The 21,052-nt window shown below is 38.0% G+C and overlaps 1 protein-coding gene across 8 annotated transcripts in view; it reads left to right on the top strand.

Annotated features, from left to right (window-relative positions):
* The window catches only part of LOC114612741 (probable ATP-dependent RNA helicase DDX60), a 146,498-nt gene that overhangs the window by 37,177 nt on the left and 88,269 nt on the right, over positions 1 to 21,052 (top strand). For 7 of the 8 annotated variants that reach the window (XM_028757764.1, XM_028757766.1, XM_028757763.1 and 4 more), the window contains 5 exons: positions 927 to 1,068; positions 2,492 to 2,641; positions 4,441 to 4,546; positions 4,951 to 5,066; positions 8,187 to 8,344. In XM_028757764.1, coding sequence (XP_028613597.1) covers positions 927 to 1,068; positions 2,492 to 2,641; positions 4,441 to 4,546; positions 4,951 to 5,066; positions 8,187 to 8,344 — 672 coding nt within the window. The remainder of the gene's footprint in view (positions 1 to 926; positions 1,069 to 2,491; positions 2,642 to 4,440; positions 4,547 to 4,950; positions 5,067 to 8,186; positions 8,345 to 21,052) is intronic. The other variant, XM_028757765.1, reaches the window with a different exon arrangement.

The following is a 21,052-nucleotide window of genomic DNA, read 5'->3' as shown; positions in this document are numbered from 1 at the left end:
CCAGGTTAGTTGATTCTGTGGGTATTCTTGTGGTGTCCTTAACCCCAGTGAATTGCTCATTTCTATCCCCCACTCTTCCACAAGACTCCTGGGCTCTGCCTGATGTTTGGCTGTGAGTCTCTGCCTCTGTCAGCTTCATGAAACCTCTCAGAAGACAATTATGCTAGGTTCCTGTCTCTAAGCATAGCAGAGTATCATTAAGAGTGTCAGGGTTAGCTCTCTCACATGGAATGGATCTCAATTAAGTTTTAATCAAGGGGAGAGTGGGTGAGGAGACCTCAAACAAGAGGCTCTCATTTTGACCACCTAAACTATATCATGGAAGAAGACTCATCTACCATGCCCTGAAGTAAGTGCTCTTTGTGCAGCCATTCTGTTTGTACTAAAATGGAACATCACGGCATAAACTTAAGTCAGGTGAATAAACCATCAGTGTGGGTAGACGGGAATATCTGAGTTTGAAAGGTTTAACGCTTTCCATAACACGTGGGAGCCCAACTCTTGACAGCCCAAAGGTGAATAAGGAAGCCTAAGTAAAGAGGCACATTGAAAAGAAAAAGAATTTTTCTTCTGAGACAAGGTCTCACTGTGTAGCTGAGCTTGTTCTGAGACAGACTATATAGCATACACTGGCTAAGACCTTGCAGCACTCCTCCTGCCTTAGCCTCGTAAGTGCTGGGACTGCAGCATGGCCACAATCCACTTTAAATTCATTTTTGAATCAATTTTTATTGTATGCAGTGCTTCAATTTTTAAGGAGCAAGGCATAGTCCTTATTCAGCTTAAATGGGTTTACATCGCTAATGACAATTGGTGCAGTCCTTCCATTTGCCTTTCATTAGGATTAGAGAGGTAAATGGAGTCACTCTCTATACTACTGTGGGTATAAAAGCTGTCAATAACTTTGTTTTACTTTTGATTTTCAGAAAAAGTGGTGCGAGTATTTCATCCTAAGTAATGTGAATATGTTTGAATCTTGGAGTCTGAATTTACTTCACATTTCTGACTTAAGTGACCAGCCTTTGTTAAAGAATATTGCTTTTTACTATGAAAATGAAAATACAAAAGGTATCAATGAACTATATAATAAATATCACCTTCATTTAGAGAGAAAATTCATAAAAGATTTAAATCTTCAAAACCATTTGGTTTTTTAAAAATTTTATTTATTTACTTTATATTCCAATATCAGCCTCTCCATTACCCCCTCAGGAAGATCCTTCCCCCATTCCTCCTTCCCCTTTTCCTCTAAGAAGGGGGAGCCCTTCTCTGGGTATTACCACTACCCCCCACTGTGGAACGAAGTGCCTCCTCTCTCACTGAGGCCAGACAAGGTGTCCCACTTAGAGGAACAGAATCCACAGGTAGGCAACAGATTCAGGGATCATACCACTCCAGTGGTTGGGGGACCCACATGAAGAAAAAGGTGCATATCCTCTATATATGTGGGAGAGGGGAAGGGTCGGGGTTAGGTCCAGCCTGTGCTGTGCTTGCTCTTTGGTGATTCAATCTCTGGGAGCCACCAAGGGTCCAGGTTAGTTGACTCTGTTGGTCTTTCTGTAGAGTCCCTGTTCTCTTTGGGACCCTCAATCCTTCCCCAACTCTTCATAAAACTCCCAAGCTCCATTTAATATTTGGCAGTGGGTCTCTGTCAAACCATTTCTTAAGTGTCTGTTATATAAATAATAATTAATTTTGAGTTTCCCAGTCTTTATATGTTTAAAAGTTTTATTTAGTGGTAATCAAAGTGAATATAGTAATCCAAATATTTTTCAACTTAATATTATTCCATAAGTATTTTTGTTAAAAGTATGTATTTATGTGTTTAATAATTCATAACAGTTCATTTTCACATGTGGCGTATACTGTTTATTATTGAATCACTCTCATTAATAAATTATTAGATATTTAGAGATTTTTAAGTCTTTTCAAAAGATAAACAATAATCCTACACTTTCTTTGTGTAAGTTTTTTTTGTTGTTAGAATAATTTTTGTTGTGTTTTTATAGTCAGTGGAAAATAAGACACACTTTGAGACAATAGTACTTGAGTGTTATTGAAATATCTTTTACATCAAGATTTGGTTCCTTCATATTGTTCCATCATTATACATTAGAATAAATTAGCTACTTATAAACTAATGATTCTTTGCTAATTTTTGTTTTAGTTTTATTTAATGCTACTGGATGCAAGTTTATGTGTTGTATAATATTTTTATTATCTTAATATAAATCTTTACTGTTGGTTATTATTAGTTAAGACATTTTTAAGCATTAAGTTGTCAAACAGAAAAGCAAGATCAGTTTTAAGATGCATCAGGGATATTGTCCACAGAGTGATCATTTTCATTTAGATTCAGTCTGAAAATTCCACTGTTTGCCTCATATTTCAGAGTGAGGTAACTTAAATGAAGATGTGTGTATGTGTATGTGTGTGCTTCTAAGCATGAGTCAATGCTTCCTAATACTAATTATTTTTAATTATGATCCAGGCTTGGAGGTAGGAGATGCCATCATGAAAGAGTATGTACATCTCTGGGACACTGTGTCAGAGTTGGTCAGAAAGTTTGATGTGGGAAAGCCAATTCCTTTGAGAACAACAAAAGTTCATTTTCTTGAAAAGACCCCGTCACCAATCAAAGGTAATTTATTTTCAACTTAATTTTTAAGGGAAAAAATGTAAAAGCTCCAAGTAGATATAATTCTCTAGCATTTATGAGTTTTAAATAGTTGTTGTGTTCATGTGGTGGTGTGTGCTTTGACTCATATTGAAAACTTGTATGGTTTTTTGTAAATAAGTTTGCCAATTTAAAAATAAAAAACAGATCTGAGTGAATTCTATTTCTAGCAATATAACCTTTGTCAACTGAAAATTTTCTTTGTGTAATAATGGTGGATGGAAGACACTCAGATTCTCTTACATGAAGATAGTTCCACTTAAAACAATAGAATGGGAGAAGCCAGCAAGGTAACTCTGGGGAAGCTGAGAACCACTTAAGCCAGAGTCTAGTGTGGCTCCATACTCAGCATCTGCCTTATATAGTAACAAACGCAACCCGTAGCCGTGCGTTGGAGGGGAAGAAGAGAGTCTGAAGAATAAAAAGAAGCCAGCAGTCCCTTTAGAAAGCTTTTGCCCAAATCACTGCAAGCTACAGATATAAAGATGCTTGTGTCTTCCCTGGGAGCAGGCACAGGAGCCACGGCCAGAGCCAGGTGGTGGTGGAACTCAGCCTTCACACAGTCCAAGTCAATAAGAACATAAGTCAAAGGTTAGCTCCCCCTTGACCAGCCTGTAATGAACAGAGGTGAAAGGAGTCACACTGGGTCTGGAGCATAGTAAATTACTCTTGAGGTCTCTACTTAGGAAGACAGGAGGTAGATTGCATTGGGAATCTTGGGATGGAGTACACACTAGTTTGGAAGCATCTTCTGTGATGAACAAGAGAGCTAGAGTATTCTCCAGTTTCTATTATAACTCTGGCTGAGGGCTATTCTCTTGGTTCTGGCTTGATTTCTGGATAATAAGGAGAATAGTACTTAAACTAATTGATACAAAAGATGTCTCGGCAAACACAGGAACAGAGAACATTAGCAGAGTTATGATTTTGTTAAATAAAGATTATTCATTAGTCCATATAACAGCCACAAAATGCTTCTGATCTATTTATCATCTATCTATCTATCTATCTATCTATCTATCTATCTATCTATCTGTCTGTCTGTCTGTCTGTCTGTCTGTCTATCTACCTATCTATCTACCTATCATCTATCTATCTATCTATCTATCCATCTATCATCCATCTATCTATCTATTATCTATCAATCTGTCATCTGTCTGTCTGCTTGTCTGCCTGCCTGTCTTTCTGTCTTACCATTTTTGTCATCTGTCTACCTGTTATTACACATAATTGTTTATAAACCAGAAGGAAGTTCAAAGGGGGTAGTGTAATAATATCAATCACATAACCTTTGTTTTCCTCTCTTTTCTATTTCATTTTTTGACATTGTGTATGTGGTCTCTCAAATTGCTATCTTTAGATTCCTTATCTCTTAGTAGACAATGATGAAAGGTTTAAACATTTGAAAGTAAGTGCCTCAGGAATTATCTATCTACTATTTATCTATCATCTATTAATAATCTGTCATCTTTACCACCATCATGTATCTAGCTTTATATCTATCAGTTTATTTATCTAGCCACCCATCTGCCTACCTATTTAACCTACTGATGTATTTACTTAGAATTTATTTATTTATTTTCTACTATGTTCCAAACGACTCAATGTGGGAAATAGCTTTATGTGCAGAATTGGAATTAGAATATAAAATGCAAATGAAGTAAATATAAAGTGTTTTTAAATGTGAAAATTTGGAAAACAATTATTGTCTTCCTGTCTGAAAATTTCACATCAAAATTCATGACAATTTTTTTCATTTACAGAACGTTCCCAGGAGACGATGCCCAATTTAGGTTTTATTCCAATGTCATGTAATTTAGTTGATGAATTTACTGGGGACATTTTGAAAGACTTGCCTTTCCTAAAGAGGTAAGGCCTAAATATGTTTTCATAAATACCTGTTTGGAATGGATACATTATTTATTAACGGTTCTTTGAGAAAACCTTTCCTGAATAAACTCCAGAAACATGGCACATTTAAGACAGCAGATTGTATGTTCAACATATTGTCTGTTGACCTTCTTTATGACATTTGTATGATTTTAATTGGAGAACAAAGCTCCTCATCATTATGATTGAAACAGGAAATGTTTGAGAGCGTTGGAGACATGAGGAAGTCCTGGTTTCTGAAACTTCTAATAAAATGCTCTTTGGATTCTACCACACATGTTGTATCCCAGGAAAAGAATAAGGAACTATAGTTTTCAAAGTTTTACATGGTGTTGGATTTGGAGGTGTGAAATTTGAAGTATGCCTTTCTTTTTGTCTTCCAGTGATGACCCCATTGTTACATCACTGGTGAAGCATAAGGAATTTGATGAGCTTGTGCACTGGCATTCCCACCGACCCCTCAGTGATGATTATGACAGGACAAAAGACAATTTTGACGGTGAGCTTGCAGATTCAGCTGAAAGAATTTAAATCTACTTCACTCTGCCCTTTATTTAAAAGGGAAATATATTATGAACACAAATGAAAAGTTTTGCAGAAGAACAGTCATTAAGACATTCAGATGGACAACAGGGAGAATGTTAACAGGGAATTATCACTTTGTTTCCTGGTGGTTGGTTATTCATACCGAGGTTGTAGGTGTCTTAGGGAGAGGAATGCATATGTGATCTTTGTCTCATGAGCTTGTCACTGTGTTAAGGAAAGATGGTTTGTAGTTTAAGGAATCTGGATGTTCTTTGAAGTCTAATATATGGAGATTAAGCTCACAGCTCTATGACAGTGATTTATTGCCCAGGATAAGGGCTTTATATTTTCCTACATAGTAATTGAAGAAACCAGAATGTAGTAGATGGTCTTCTTGATTCTGCCTTCTTTAGCTTATTCACAGGGTGCAAACTGTGAAATTGTTCCAGTCTGTATTAAAAAACAAAAATGAAAACAAAAATCAACCACCTGGAAGGTTACTCATGGAGCCCTACTCATCACAGCTGAACTATTGGATATTGATGGATTCTGGAGGAAAGGCAGTAATTATTTTCAGTTGTGTACTATTGATAGTTGTTCAAACCCACAGACAAACCAATAGTCATGATTAAAATGAATGGGTCATGAATCAAAATGTAAAGGTATGAGTTTGGAAAAGAGACTTCTAGGAAGATAGGAGAGATGACAGAGTAAAAAGAATATAAAAGAGAATAGGTGTACGCCTGGTAATTTGAATATGTTTGGCCCAGGGAGTAGCACTATTAAGAGTCGTGTCCTTGTTGGAGTAAGTGTGGTTTTCTTGAAGGAAGTATGTCACTTTGGGGCTGGGGTTTGAGACACTTCCCTTAGTTGCCTGGAAGTCAGTCTTCTCCTAGATGCATCGAGAACAAGATGTAGAACCCTAAACTTCTTCTCCAATGCCATGCCTGCCTGGATGCTGGCATGCTTCCTGCCTTGGTGATAATGGTCTGAATCTCTGAACCTGTAAGCAAGTTGCAAGTAAATCTTGTTCTTTATTAGAGTTGCCTTGGTCAGGGTGTCTGTTCACAGCAATGGAAACCCTAACAAAGACAAAAGTTGATATCAGGAGTCGGTATGGCTGTGATAGGCCTGACTATGTTTTTGTTTGAAGGAATGTAGATTTTGAGATTTTAGATTTGGAAAGCCATGGAAGGCTTAAAGTGAGACTTAATGGGTCATCCTAGTAGGAATATGAAAGACATTGGTGCTGAGGGTGATTTGAACTCTGGAGATCATTCTTATGATATTTTGGTGAAGAATGATGTTGCTGCTTTTGCCCTTATTTGAAGAGTCTGTCTGAGGCTAAGGTGAAGCTCAGATTAATCTCATGGACAAAGGATGTCTCACAAATGCTCAGAATAGACTTTGTCTTCTGATTTACTCTCATGAAAAGCATTTTGACCAAGCATAGCAAGCTTAAAAAAAAAAAGTACAAAATGTATTTTTCAAGTAATCAAGGGGAACCAGGAAGTGAAATTGAGCTAAATCCTAAATTCAAGGAGGTAAACAGATTAAGGGATTGATGATGATCTCAATGCAAGATCTCACCCAGCAAAGCTTGTTGTTTGTGTTTGCAGTAGAACAAGGAATAGTTATGTCATGTCAGATGTTATTACCTGGTTTTTGTTTTCATTTGGAATGAACTACAATCCAGAAATGAAGGGCACACTTGTGATCCAGATCTTAAGGCTGGAAAACACAGTCTTTTGACCCTGTGATCCAGATCTTAAGGCTGGAAGACACAGTCTTTTGATCCAGGTCTTGAGGACTAGTGGCCATGAAATGCCAGGGACCAGTCGCAGCATTAAGAGGGGTTCTGAGAGAAGGGTTATTTGGGAGCAGTGAAAATAATAACTGGAAGTCAAATTGTGGGTACAAGCTGGCAGCCTAGGTTCTGCTGAGATGGCTTTCCAGATCCCCCTCCTCCCCCTCTGTTCTGCTCTAGACAGCTTTTTTTTCCCCTATTATAAAAGCTCTCTGGTTGAGATAGCTGTCTCTGCTAGAAAAATTCTAAAAGCTATCTGGATAATTCCTGAATTTCCTCACCAAAGACAGAAAAGCTGCTATTAAAAAGTTACTGGATCTACTGACCAAATCAGAAATCTTGTTAGAAAATTCTTGAAGAGCTGATTTCCTTTCCAGAGCTCTTCAGACAGCTCAGCTCTTGCTAGAGAAAAATTCTAAAGAACTGCTATCACTTTCTGCCAGCTCATCTCATGCAGACCAAATGCCCAGTTGTTTATTTACATATCAATTCAGTTATTTATTCCAGGTTCCCTTTTGATGATTCTGTGAATCAGCATCCTGGGACCCCAGCACTTTGATTCTTAAACAGCAAGCACACATTTTCTTTTAACATTGCAAAAGAATTCAGAGATCTTCTTGTCTCTGTTGAGAATGGAAGATAAACTAGCTGCATGGGACCCATTCCTGAAATTACCATTTCTATCACACCAAGGTAGACCTTGCTGTGTCAGGGGCTGACCTTGAACTCAGGAATCTGCTTGCCTTTGCATCTTTGTGACAAGCTGGCTCATTAATGCAAGCCCCAATTAAATGTTGCCCTTTGTAAGAGTTGACTTGGTCATGTTGTCTCTTCACAGAAATGGAAACCCTAACTAAGACAGTAAGTAATTAGAGTACATTACATACATATATGAATTGTCAAAAAACATATTTAATCAATAAAATTAAAACAACATTCTTGGTATTTCTTTTGGAAGTAGGCTATGAAAAATTGTCTTAGAAGTGTTAGAACTGCTGGGAGTTGTTGATCAATGGTAGAGACCTTAATCTGTGTGTGTAGAATACTTGGATTAATTCCATAGACAAAATAAAAAAGAAGTTTAAAAATTGTCACTTTTGTAGATATGTTAAAAGTTATTCTATGGATGAGATTGCCTAATTTCAGATACCTTCTCTGACCAAACTGACTATATAAAATTATTGTTCTATAATAGAAAGAATACTGCTTGTATATAGAATGGTGTGAAGATTTAGAGAGATACTACTAAGAAATCATAGAAATTTTATATGTTTTTTCTTTTTTCAGCCAAAAGAGACCCTTATTATCTTAAACATTTGCAGAAGTATCATGTTTTTCAACGATTTTATGGGAGTTCATTAGAATCAGTCACTTCAAAGATGATCACAACTCAAGGTCCTACGCCAAAGAAGGATTGTATTAAGTCCAAGGGCACAAAGGCACGTGTATGTTTCTGTCAATTTTATTATTATAAAAAGCTCTTTTTGCTGTTTCTTATTGAATCATTACTTTCTCATCTCCTTGATGGGTTCTTTCTATAGATGTCTTCCTTTTTCACATATATGGGTGTATTGATTTGAATGCAGTGTCTCCTACAGTCTTAGTATTTGAATGTGTCACTCTCGGTTGGCAGCACTGTTGGACGTGTTCAGGATACGTCCTTGCTGGAGAAAACGTGTTGCTGGAGAAAGCATGTCTCTGGAGGCTAGCTTTGAGCGTTTTTAGATTTGCCCCTTTGAGTTGGCTCTTTGCTTGCAGTTTACAATGTAAACTTTCAACTTCAACAACTCCAGATGTTCTGCTTAGATTATTGGATGCCCTGATATCATTGATTCTTGTTCCCCTGGAATCATAAGTAAAATAACCTTCTTCATTTGTAAGTTGTCTTGGTCATGGTGTTTATTGCAGTATAGAAAAGTAACAAACATAAAAAGTAATCATTTTTATTATCATGCCTGCTTAGATCATCTAACACATACAGAAATTATTATATATCATCCGCTGTATATAACGATATATCCATATTTAGAGAAGCAAATAGAGCGTTAGGTGACTAAAGGCTGGGTTTAATATTTTGTAATAATGTTAAGATATAGTTTATTAGCTAATAAAAGTCAGAATGTTTTTAATAAATGTGGCAAAAATAAACATGAAACACATAGGTTTCTTGACTTAGATAAATTTTCTGCACCTTTTCCCAAGTATTTAAATAATTACTGCACTGACCATGTTTTTCAGGTGCAAAGTTAAAGCTGTTTATTTCCTTTTCCTATGCGGGATTAAATCCCCTTCATTTTACCCGTTATGATTTTCTATCAATTTGTTTCCAAATGCCTTAATTGAGGATAAAATACAGGGGATGAAATATCAATTTATTTCTACACTAATATACTAGTATTATGTTTGAAAATTACATGTTAATAATTATGATATTATTGTTCAATTATAGATTATTTTTTATGCCAGATTTACTAAATTGATGACTTTAGATGAAAGTCATACTTTTTAATTTTTTTTTTACATTTTGGGTAGGGTTTTTATTGTATATATGACAGATATTTGGAAGAATCCAGAGCAGAGAAAGACTGACTGGAGCTGGCCATGAGGGAAGCAGTAGGAAGGAGCACAGAGAGAGGGAGAGGGAGAAACAGAAAGCAGAGCTTACACAGGGGAATGATTGAGTGGCTGGGAGGAAGGCAGCCTGTGAACTGGGGAAATCTGGGGAGGGGACTGTGAGAAGAGAGAGGATGCTAGCACAGATTTTGAAATCTATAACAGGTACTTGTGATACTGAGGGAGCCTGGAGGACAGTATGCAATTTGATATACAAATAGGTACTACAGATAGCCATTTGTCCCTTCTGCCCTTTTAAATTTTGGGAAATGAAGTTTCCTTTGAACCTGTTAGGATTTTTAAGGCTTTTAAATGTACCTTTCATGCCATATATTCCCTCAGATCTGCAACCTCCATTCTTGCCTTACTCTCTGAAGTATTTCCCTCTTTTCTTTCTTTTTACCTGTGTTTTAGTGTAGTGTTCCTACTTTTTATTGTTATTTTTTACTTTATTGAATATTTTATTTATTTACATTTCAAATATTATCACACTTTCCCAGTTCCCCCTCCAGAAACCCCCTATCCCATCCTCCCTCCCCCTGTGTCTATGAGGGTGCTTACCCACCCACCCACCCACTCCCACATCCACGCCCTGGCATTCCCCTACAATGAGACATCAAGCTTTACCAGGACCAAGGGCCTCTCCTCCCATTGATGTTGTCTGACAAGGCCATCCTCTGCTACATATGCGGCTAGAGCCATGGGTACCTCCATGTGTATCCTTTGGTTGGTGGATTCGTTCCTGGGAGCTCAGGGGGATCTGGTTGATTGATATTGTTGTTCTTCTTATCGGGCTGCAACCTCCTACAGCACCTTCAGTCCTTTCTCTAACTCCTAGTTTGGGGACCTCATGCTCTGTTCAATGGTTGGCTGCAAGCATCCACCTCTATATTTGTCAGGCTCTGGCAGAGCCTCTCAGGAGACAGCTATATCAGGCTCCCGTTAGCAAGCATTTCATGGCAAACTCAATAGTGTCTGGGTTTGATGTTTGTATATGGGATGGATTCCCAAGTGGGGAGTCTCTAGATGCCCTCTCCTTCAGTCTCTGCTCCACACTTTGTCTCTGTATTTGCTCCCCCTTCCAAGAAGGAGTGAAGCATCCACACTTTGATCTTCCTTTTTCTTGAGTTTCAGGTGCTCTGTGAATTGTATTTTGGGTATTCTGAGCTTTTAGGTTAATATCCACTTGTCAATGAGGGCATACCATGTGTGTTCTTTTGTGACTGGGTTACCTCACTCAGGATGAAATTTTCTAATTCCATCCATTTGTCTAAGAATTTCATGAATTCATTGTTTTTAATAGCTGAGTAGCACTCCATTGTGTAAATGTACCACATTTTCTGTGTCCACTCCTCTGTTGAAGGACATCTGGGTTCTTTCCAGCTTCTGCCTATTATAAATAAAGCTACTGTGAACATAATGGAGCATATGTCCTTGTTATTTGTTGGAACATATTTTGGGTATATGACCAGGAGTGGTATAGCTGGGTTCTTAGGTAGTACTATGTCCAATTTTCTGAGGAAATGCCAGACTGATTTCCCGAGTGGTTGTTTCAGCTTGCAATCCCACCAACAGTGGAGGAGTGTTCCTCTTTCTCCACATCCTTGCCAGCATCCAGCATCTGCTGTCACCTGAGATCTTAATCTTAGCCATTCTGACTGGTGTGAGGTAGAATCTCAGGCTTATTTTGATTTGCATTTCCCTGATGACTAAGGATTTTGAACATTTCTTTAGGTACTTCTCAGCCATTTGAGTTTTCTCAGTTGAGAATTCTCTGTTTAGCTCTGTACCCCATTGTTTAATAGGGTTCTCTGGAGTCTAATTCTTGAGTTCTTTGTATATATTGGATATTAGCCCTCTATCGGTTGTAGGATCAGTAAAGATCTTTTCCCAATCTGCTGGTTGCTGTTTTTGTCCTATTGACAGTGTCCTTTGCCTTACAGAAGCTTTGAAATTTTATGAAGTCCCATTTGTCAATTCTTGATCTTAGAGCATAAGCCATCAATGCTCTGTTCAGGAACTTTCCCCCTGTGCCCACCTGTTCAAGGCTTTCCCCACCTTCTCTTCTATTTGTTTCAGTGTAACTGGTTTTATGTGGAGGTCCTTGATCCACTTGGACTTGATCTTTTTAAAGGAAGATAAGAATGGACCAATTTGCATTCTTCTACAATCAAGCCTCCAGTTGAACCAGCACCATTTGTTGAAAATTCGGTCTCTTTTCCACTGGATGGGTTTAGTTCCTTTGTCAAAGATCAAGTGACCATAGGTTTGTGGGTTCATTTCTGGGTCTTCAATTCTATTCCATTGATCTACTTGCCTGTCTCTGTACCAAAACCATGCAATTTTTATCACTATTGCTCTGTAATACAGCTTGAGGTCAGGGATGGTGATTTCCCTAGAAGTTCCTTTATTGTTGAGAATAGTTTTCATTATCCTGGGTTTCTTGTAATTCCAAATAAATTTGCAAATTGCTCTTTCTAACTCTATGAAGAATTGAGTTGGAATTTTGATGGGGATTGCATTCAGTCTGTGGGTTGCTTTCAGCAAGATAGCCATTTTTACTATGTTAGTCCTGACAATCCATGCATATTGGAGATTTTTTCATCTTCTGAGATCTTTGATTTCTTTCTTCAGGGACTTGAAGTTCTTGTCGTACAGGTCTTTCACTTGCTTGGTTAGAGTCACACCAAGGTACTTTATATTATTTGTGACTATTGTGAAGGGTGTCATTTTCCTAATTTCTTTATCAGCCTGTTTATCCTTTGAGTAGAGGAAGGCTCTGATTTGTTTGAGTTAATTTTATATCCAGCCACTTTGCTGAAATTGTTTATCAGGCTTAGGAATTCTCTGGTGGAATTTTTGGGGTCTCTTAAGTATACTATCATATCATCTGAAAATGCTGATATTTTGAATTCTTCCTTTTCTATTTGTATCCTTTTGACCCCCTTCTGTTGTCTAATTGCTCTAGCCAGAACTTCAAGTACTATATTGAATAGAAAGGGAGAGAGTGGGCAGCGTTGTCTAGTCCCTGATTTTAGTGGGATTGCTTCAAGTTTCTCTCCACTTAGTTTGATGTTGGCTACTGGTTTTGCTATATAATGCTTTTACTATGTTTAGGTATGGGCCTTGAATTCCTGATCTTTCCAAGACTTTTAAAACGAAAGAGGTGTTGCATTTTGTCAAATGCGTTTTCAGAATTCAGTGAAATGATCCCGTGTTTTTTTGAGTTTGTTTATACAGTGGATTATGTTGATGGATTTTTGTATATTGAACCATCCCTATGTGTCTGGGATGAAGCCTATTTGATCATAGTGAATGATCATTTTGTTGTGTTCTTGGATTTGGTTTGTGAGATTTATACTGAGTATTTTGCATTGATATTCATTAGGGAAATTGGTCTGAAGTTCTCTTTCTTTGTTAGGTCTTTGTGAGATTTAGGTATGAGTGTGATTGTGGCTTCATAGAACTAATTGGGTAGTGTTCCTTCTGTTTGTATTTTGTGGAATAGGTCTTCTTTGAAGGTCTGATAAATTTCTGCACTAAAACCATCTGGTCCTGTGCTTTTCTTTTGGTGGGGAGATTTTTAATGACTGCTGCTATTTCTTTAGGGTTATGGGATTATTTAGAAGGTTTATCTGCTCCTGATTTAACTTTGGTACCTAGTATCTGTCTAGAAAATTGTCCATTTCATTCAGATTTTCCAGTTTTGTTGAGTTTAAGCTTTTATAGTAGGATCTGATGATTTTTTGAATTTTCTCAGTTTCTGTTGTGATGTCTCCCTTTTCAGTTCTAATTTTCTTAATTTGGATATAGTCTCTGTGTCCTCTGTTAGTCTGGCTAAGGGTTTATCTATCTTGTTGATTTTCTGAAAGAACCAGCTCCTGGTTTTGTTGATACATTGTATAGTTCTCTTTGTTTTTACTTGATTGATTTCAGCCCTGAGTTTATTATTTCCTGCCTTCTACTCCTCTTGGGTGTATTTGCTTCATTTTGTTCTAGAGCTTTCAGGTGTGTTGTCAATTTGCTGGTGTATGCTTTCTCCAGTTTCTTTTTGTAGACATTTAGAGCCATGAGTTTTCCTCTTAGCACTGCTTTCATTGTGTCCCACAACTTTTGGTATGAAGAGTCTTGATTTTCATTAAATTCTATAAAGTCTTTAATTTCTTTCTTTATTTCTTCCTTGACCAAGTCATCATTGAGTAGTGCATTGTTCAGTTTCCACGTGTATGTGGGCTTTCTATAGTTTTTGTCATTATTGAAGATCAGCCTTAGTCCATGGTGATCTGATAGGATACAAGGGATTATTTCAGTCTTTTTGTATCTGTTGAGGCCTGCTTTGTGACCAAGTACATGGTCTATTTTGGAGAAGGTACCATGTGGTGCTGACAAAAAGGTATATTCTTTTGTTTTAGGATGAAATGTTCTATAGATATCTGTGAAATCCTTTTGGTTCATAATGTCCTTTAATTCTATTGGGTCTCTGTTTAGTTTCTGTTTCCATGATTTGTTCATTGCTGAGAGTGGGGTGTTGAAATCCCCTACTATTATTGTGTGAGGTGAAATGTGTGCTTTGAGTTTTAGCAAAGTTTCTTTTATGAATGTGGGTGCCCTTACGTAGATATTCAGAATTAAGAGTTCATCTTGGTAGATTTTTCCTTTGATGAGTATGAAGTGTCCTTCCTTATCTTTTTTTGTTAACTTTTGGTTGAAAGTCCATTGTATTTGAAATTAGAATGACTACTCCAGCTTGTTTCTTGGGACCATGTGCTTGGAAAATTGTTTTCCAGCCCTTTCTACTGAGTTAGTGTTTGTCCTTGCCACTGAGGTGTGTTTCCTATATGCAGCAAAATTCTGGGTCCTGTTTATGTATTCAGTCTGTTAGTCTATGTCTTTTTATTGGGGAATTGAGTCCATTGATGTTAAGAGATATTAAGGAAAAGTGATTGTTTCTTCCTATTATTTTAGTTATTAGATGTGTAATTATTTTTGTGTAGCTATCTTCTAATGGGTTTGTTGGAAGATTACTTTCTTGCTTTTTTATGTTGTAGTTTCTCTCCTTGTGTTGGAGTTTTCCATCTACTATCCTTTGTAGGGCTGGATTTGTGGGAAGATATTGTGTAAATTTGGTTTTGTCATGAAATATCTTGGTTTCTCCTTCTATAGTGATTGAGAGTTTTGCTGGGTATAGTAGGCTGGGCTGGCATTTGTGCTCTCTTAGGGTCCATATAATATCATTCCAGGATCTTCTGACTTTCATAGTCTCTAGTGAAAAGTCTGGTGTAATACTTATAGGTCTGCCTTTATATGTTACTTGACCCTTTTCCCTTACTGCTTTTAGGATTTTTTCTTTGTTTTGTGCATTTGATGTTTTGATTATTATTTGACAGGAGGAATTTTCTTTTCTGGACTAGTCTATTTGGAGTTCTGTAGGCTTCTTGTATGTCATGGGCATCTCTTTCTTTAGGTTAGGGAAGTTTTCCTTTATAATTTTGTTGAAGATATTTACTGTCCCTTTAATTTGGGAAACTTCACTCTCATCTATACCTATTATCCTTAGGTTTGGTCTTCTCATTGTGTCCTAAATTTCCTGGATGTTTTGGGTTAGGAGCTTTTTGCATTTTGCATTTTCTTTAACAGTTGTGTCAATGTTTTCCATGGTACCTTCTGTACATGAGATTCTCTCTTCCATCTCTTGTATTCTGTAGGTGATGCTTGCATCTATGACTCCTGATTTTTTTCCTAGGTTTTCTATCTCCAGGGTAGTCTCCCTTTGAGATTTCTTTATTGTTTCTACTTCCATTTTTAGATCTTGTGTGGTTTTGATTAATTCCTTCACCTATTTGGTTGTGTTTTCTTTTAATTCTTTAAGGGATTTTTGTGTTTTCTCTTTAAGGGCTTCTACCTGTTTATCTGTGTTCTGTATTTCTTTCGTTTTTTAAAATTTTTATTTATTTATTTTTAAATGTTAATCAATGGCTTTATAAGTTAAGTAATGCTGAATAACAAGATAACCATACAATCACAATACCCAACCTAGATACCAACTATCTCTGACTGGCAGAGACAGTTTCCATGTTCCCCTCCCCCCTCTCTTTCTCTCTCTCTCTCATCTCCTAGCTCCTACTCCTCTCCTTATTCCTCCTCTTCTTCTACTTACTCCTCTCACCATTGCTCCTCCTACATATCACCCTTCCTGTTAAGATAAAACTTTTCTCTCAAAATACAATTAGAGTATAACTATACCAATTTGTATCAGTAAGGTACAAGAAAGACCCAATACCCAGTACATCGTTTTGTTAACTAACCAGAACCACTGTCATCTCTCCTAACTAAAAGACTTAGTTCTGAACCTGGCTTTTTTCTTGGTTTTAGAATGAATGTCAGCTGAAAACCATCCTCTCAAGTCTTTTCTCCCAAAGTAAATAGCAGGGATTGGCTATGAGACTATAAGTCTTCAACCCCATCAGAAATCCAGAATGACTGAATTAACTGAAATTATGCAAAGCACAAAGCATAGCTTCTAAAACTTAGCCAATTTATAGAGACTCCTGAACACCTGGACAGTCCTTATACTACAAAATGTTGGAGCATCTGATCTTCAGCCTTCTGGCTCAGGATCATCTGACAGACCTAGTGATGCAGAATTATTAAGGGCTGATTACTCTGTCTTGGCAGATACAATCAGTCAACTATTCCACAAGTGTGTCCTTTTCAGGACAGTAATTTGTCTGTAGATGAAAAGAGGCAATTTCTTGCCTAGTGGCTGTCTCACCACAACTGGAGTAACTCCAAAGAAGCTCAATTTCTTCTTAGAATCTAAGACAGGAAGCTGTCAGGAGCAGATAGGTCTCTAATCAAAATGAACCTTAATGCAGAAATGTTTGTAACATCAATTCTGTGGACTTCTGATGTTTTGAATACCAACTATTCATGTAAGACAATCTGGACTGTTGTCTGTTAACTCCTTTCAGCTATTTCTAAATAAAATATAGAAAACACTCTAACAATAAACTCAGAGCCATGAATTTGCTATAGGCCCTTAACTCACAGGCTAACCATCTCAAATCAGTTAAAAAAAAGTTAAAGAAGGATGGTGCCTAAGCCTTGTATTCCTAAATGTGTTATATATGAACAATGCCTATGAGAGTAACAATATCAATTTCACTTCTATGTCAATAAGAAACTCATATCAATGAAAACCTTAAATTTGAAATCAAAGTAAATTTTGCACCATTTAAGAAATTATAACTTCAGCTTAATAACGATTATACAGATTTCTACTAATATGTTATGGCTATGCAATAAATCCTAGCTATTCCTCCCTGTTCCAATAAAACCACTATTTTTCCCTAGAAATACAGTTCAATATTAACTACCTCAGTCCCCAAGCCCAGAGAATAGGGGCACCGACTCTTCATTAACTTCTTCAAGCTGATTATGGGCATTGAAATATTAGAAGAGGGGCAGGAGGAAGAGTAAACTGATAAGCCTCTGACATCTGTGTCTTCACTGAATCCAGCTGAAATTCCAGGACATCAGAGGTTCGAGCAGTTCTGCTCAGCTTGCTTTATGAGTAGATACACCAAGATTGTGTATTCTGCAATATACAATTCTCAAATTTTAGTATCAAGATTTTTTTTTGTTTGAATTCTGGAATCTAGTCTTCTGGTGGCCTGTCTCTATCATATCTAATCCATATTATTCTGGGAGTTTCTATGACGGTGTGCTCCCACCATCCTCCCATTCCCGCTTCCATGCTCTCAAATTCCCCAACACTAGGGAGTCCAAAGTATTGGGTTCCAAGGCCCTCCACTTCCACTGATGCCTGACAAGGCCACTCTCAGTTACCTATACAGGTGGAGCCATGTGTCCCTCCCTTTGTGTTCTCGGGCTGGAGGTTTTAGAATGGCTACTCCAGCTTGTTTCTTAGGACCATTTGCTTGAACATTCGTTGTCCAGCCTTTTACTTACTCTAAGGTAGTGTCTGTCTTTGTCACTGAGGTGGGTTTCCTGTATGCAGCAAAATGCTGGGTCCTGTTTACGTATCCAGTTTGTTAGCCTATGTCTTTTTATTGGGGAATTGAGTCCAATGGTGTTAAGAGCCATTAAGGAACAGTGATTGTTGCTTCCTGTTATTTTTGTTTATAGAGGTGAAATTATCTTTGTGTGGCTATCTTCTTTTGTTGGAAGAGGATTACTTTCTTGCTCTGTCTAGGGTATAATTTCCCTCCTTTTATTGGAGTTTTCCTGCTAATATCCTCTGTAATGCCGGGCTTGTGGAAAGATATTGTGTAAATTTGATTTTGTCATGGAATACCTTGGTTTCTCCACCTATAGTAATTGAGAGTTTTTCTGGGTACAGTAGCCTGGGCTGGCATTTGTGGTCTCTTAGGTCTGTATGATGTCAGTTCAGGATCTTCTGGCTTTTATAGTCTCTGGTGAGAAGTCTGGTGTAATTCTTATAGGTCTGCCTTTATATGTTACTTGGCCATTTTCCCTTACTGTCTTTAATATTCTTTCTTTGTTTTGTGCATTTGGTGTTTTGATTATTATGTGACAGAAGGCATTTCTTTTTTGGTCTAGTCTATTTGGTGTTCTGTAGGCTTCTTGTATGTTTATGGGCTTCTCATTCTTTAGGTTAGGGAACTTTTCTATAATCTTGTTGAAAATATTTATTGGCCCTTTAAGTTGGGAATCTTCACTCTCATCTATACCTATTATTTTTAGGTTTGGTCTTCTCATTGTGTCCTGGATTTCCTGGATGTTTTGTGTTAAAAACTTTTTGCATTTTGCATTTTCTTTGACAGATGTGTCAGTATTTTCTATGGTATCTTCTGCACCTGAGATTCTCTCTTCTGTCTCTTGTATTCTGTAGGTGATGCTTGCATCTATGACTCCTGATTTTTTTCCTAGGTTTTCTATCTCCAGGGTAGTCTCCCTTTGAGATTTCTTTATTGTTTCTACTTCCATTTTTAGATCTTGTATGGTTTTGACTAATTCCTTCACCTATTTGTTTGTGTTTTCTTTTAATTCTTTAAGGGATTTTTGTGTTTCCTCTTTAAGGGCTTCTACCTGTTTATCTTTGTTCTCCTCAAATTCTTTGAGAATGTTATTTATGTCCTTCTTAAAGTCCTCTATCATCATAATTAGAAGTTATTTTAAATCTGAATCTTCCTTTCCTGGTGATATGGGGAATTCAGGACTTTCTAGTGTGGGAGAACTAGGTTCTAATGATGCCAAGTACCCTGGGTTGCTGATGCTTATGTTCTTGTGCTTGCCTTTCGCCATCTGGGTCACCTTAGCGCTACCTGTCCTGTCTCTGACTGGAGCCTGTCTTTCCTATTATATTGGTTGTTTTGGAACTGTGTGGGGCGGGTGTTAGTACTAGGATTAGAGCTGGGGCCCAAGATCTACTCAGTGCTTGGGCACAGACCAGAAGGAACCAGTGCTCTGGGCCAGGAGTGAATTCCTGGGTCCTAGTGGGTCCCAGTTACTCCCTGTTTGGGTTGGGTGTTGCTGTCTCCTTACCTAAGATGCTGCCCGGGTTAGAGCTTCTGGGAAGCCCACTTCCTCTGGGTTTTATGAGATTGGGTGCCTGGGATCTGTTCAGTGCTCGGGCCCAGACCGGAAGGCTCTCCTGAATTTCTTTAAGGGAGTTGTTTATGTCCTTCTTAAAGTTCTCTTATCATCCTCATGAAAAGTGATTTTAATTCTGAATCCTGCTTTTCAGGTGTGATGGGGTGTCCAGGACTTGCTTTGGTAGGAGAACTGCGTTCTGATGATGCCAGATAACTTTGGTTTCTGTTGCTTATGTTCTTGCGCTTGCCTTTTGCCATCTGGTTAACTCTATTGCTACCTGCACTCACTGTCTCTGATTGGAGACTGTCTTTCCAGTTATCTTGCTTGTGTCAGAACTCCTCAGAGTCCAGATGTCTCTGTGATCCTGTGATCCTGAGCTCCTGGGTGGAAGAGCTCCTGGGACTCAGGCTTCCTCTGGGATCCTGGAATCCTGCTGCTCTGAGTGCAGTGGTTCCTCAGCAGCTCTGAGTGCCATGGTTCCTCAGCAGCTGCTTTAGGATAAGGTGTCTTCATGGAGTAGACCAGCCAGATGTCTGCCCTGGCCAAAAGGACCAAGCAAGGAGTGGAAGGGGAGTGGTTTTCTCCACAAAAAGATATTTAAACTTTCATTTTTGGAGGCCTACGGTTTGAAGAATTTTAGCAAGATTAAAACGAAAAAAAAAAGACCCAACAGCCACTGCTATTTCTTTGCCAAGTGTGCAACTAATTAACAAGCAGGGAGTTCAGGCTTCGAACCTCTCAAGTGCAGCTCATTTGGGGGATCAACAACAGCTCTCTCATAATAGTTAATAGAAATACACAACATTGCAGGGTGCCTCATGTTAATGCCAGGGGGAGTCCTCTGTCCTTGAACTGTTTCACAGATCCACTGAGGAATGGTGGCTGGCTCATTTTTTTTTTCCTGGCCCATCAAAAGCATGTCTGTAAGTTCCTGTTTGCCATCACCACCTCTTTCTCATGGTCAGGACCTTTTCAGTTCCATACCCAAATCAATGAATCCTTTCCTTGTTTATTTAGGAACATCAGGAAGAATAGGAGGATGAGAAGGAGGAGGAAGAGGAAGAGGAGGAAGAAGAGGAAAGGAAGTGGTTTTTTTTTCCTTCTGCTCCTTTTCCTCTTCTTCCTCCTCTTCCTGCTCTCTGAGGATATCTCCCTCTCTGTTATAAAAGTTATAAACTGGCAAATTCTCTCACTGTACAGCACAACTAGACTGAAAAGAAGTGTAAGTTTCACCATTCCCAATCTTAAAAATTAAATGAGTCATCAAAGATATTCCACACCATTAGTATTTTTTATATGTCCCCTATGCTCAACAGGGTAATGAGTCTTCACATCTGAGACAAAGGGAACACTGTGCTTGACAAAAATCTAGGGTCTCCATTGTCTTATGTAGAAAAACTATGGCAAATGGACCAGTAGGGAACACTTACTTGCACGTTTAAATGATGGGAAACCTCAAATATTATTGATTTGGAATTAAGTAGTTTGAGAAGAAACAGCTAAATGTGACCTTATTATAGGTGCATGTTAGGTATTATTCCCGTGACTAACCTGAATAATGGAGTTTTTGTCAGAATTCTTTTTGTAACATAATTTTCTAATTTGTCTTTCAAAAATTATTTTATTTATTATTTCTGTGTGTTTGTATGCTGAATGTGGGGGGTGCCATTGTATGTGTATAGAGGTCAATGGGAGGGGATATGCTATCATGTATATGTGAAAGTCAGTGAGGAGAGTGTCATGGTGTGTATGTGGATGTCAATGGGGGAGATGCTGTGGTGTGTATGTGGAGGACAATGGGAAAATGCTATGGTGTATATGTGGAGGGCAATGGGGAGATGCTGTGGTATGTATGTGGCAGGCAATGAGGAAATGCTATGGTGTGTATGTGGAGGGCAATGGGTAGATGCTGTGGTGTGTATGTGGAGGGCAATAGGGAGATGCTGTGGTGTGTATGTGGA

This window comes from Grammomys surdaster, unplaced genomic scaffold, assembly GCF_004785775.1.
Source record: "Grammomys surdaster isolate TR1022 unplaced genomic scaffold, NIH_TR_1.0 126182, whole genome shotgun sequence".
In the NCBI taxonomy this organism is placed as follows: Eukaryota; Metazoa; Chordata; class Mammalia; order Rodentia; family Muridae; genus Grammomys; species Grammomys surdaster.
Note: the sequence above shows the minus strand (reverse complement) of the source record. Positions and strands in the feature narration are given on the sequence as shown.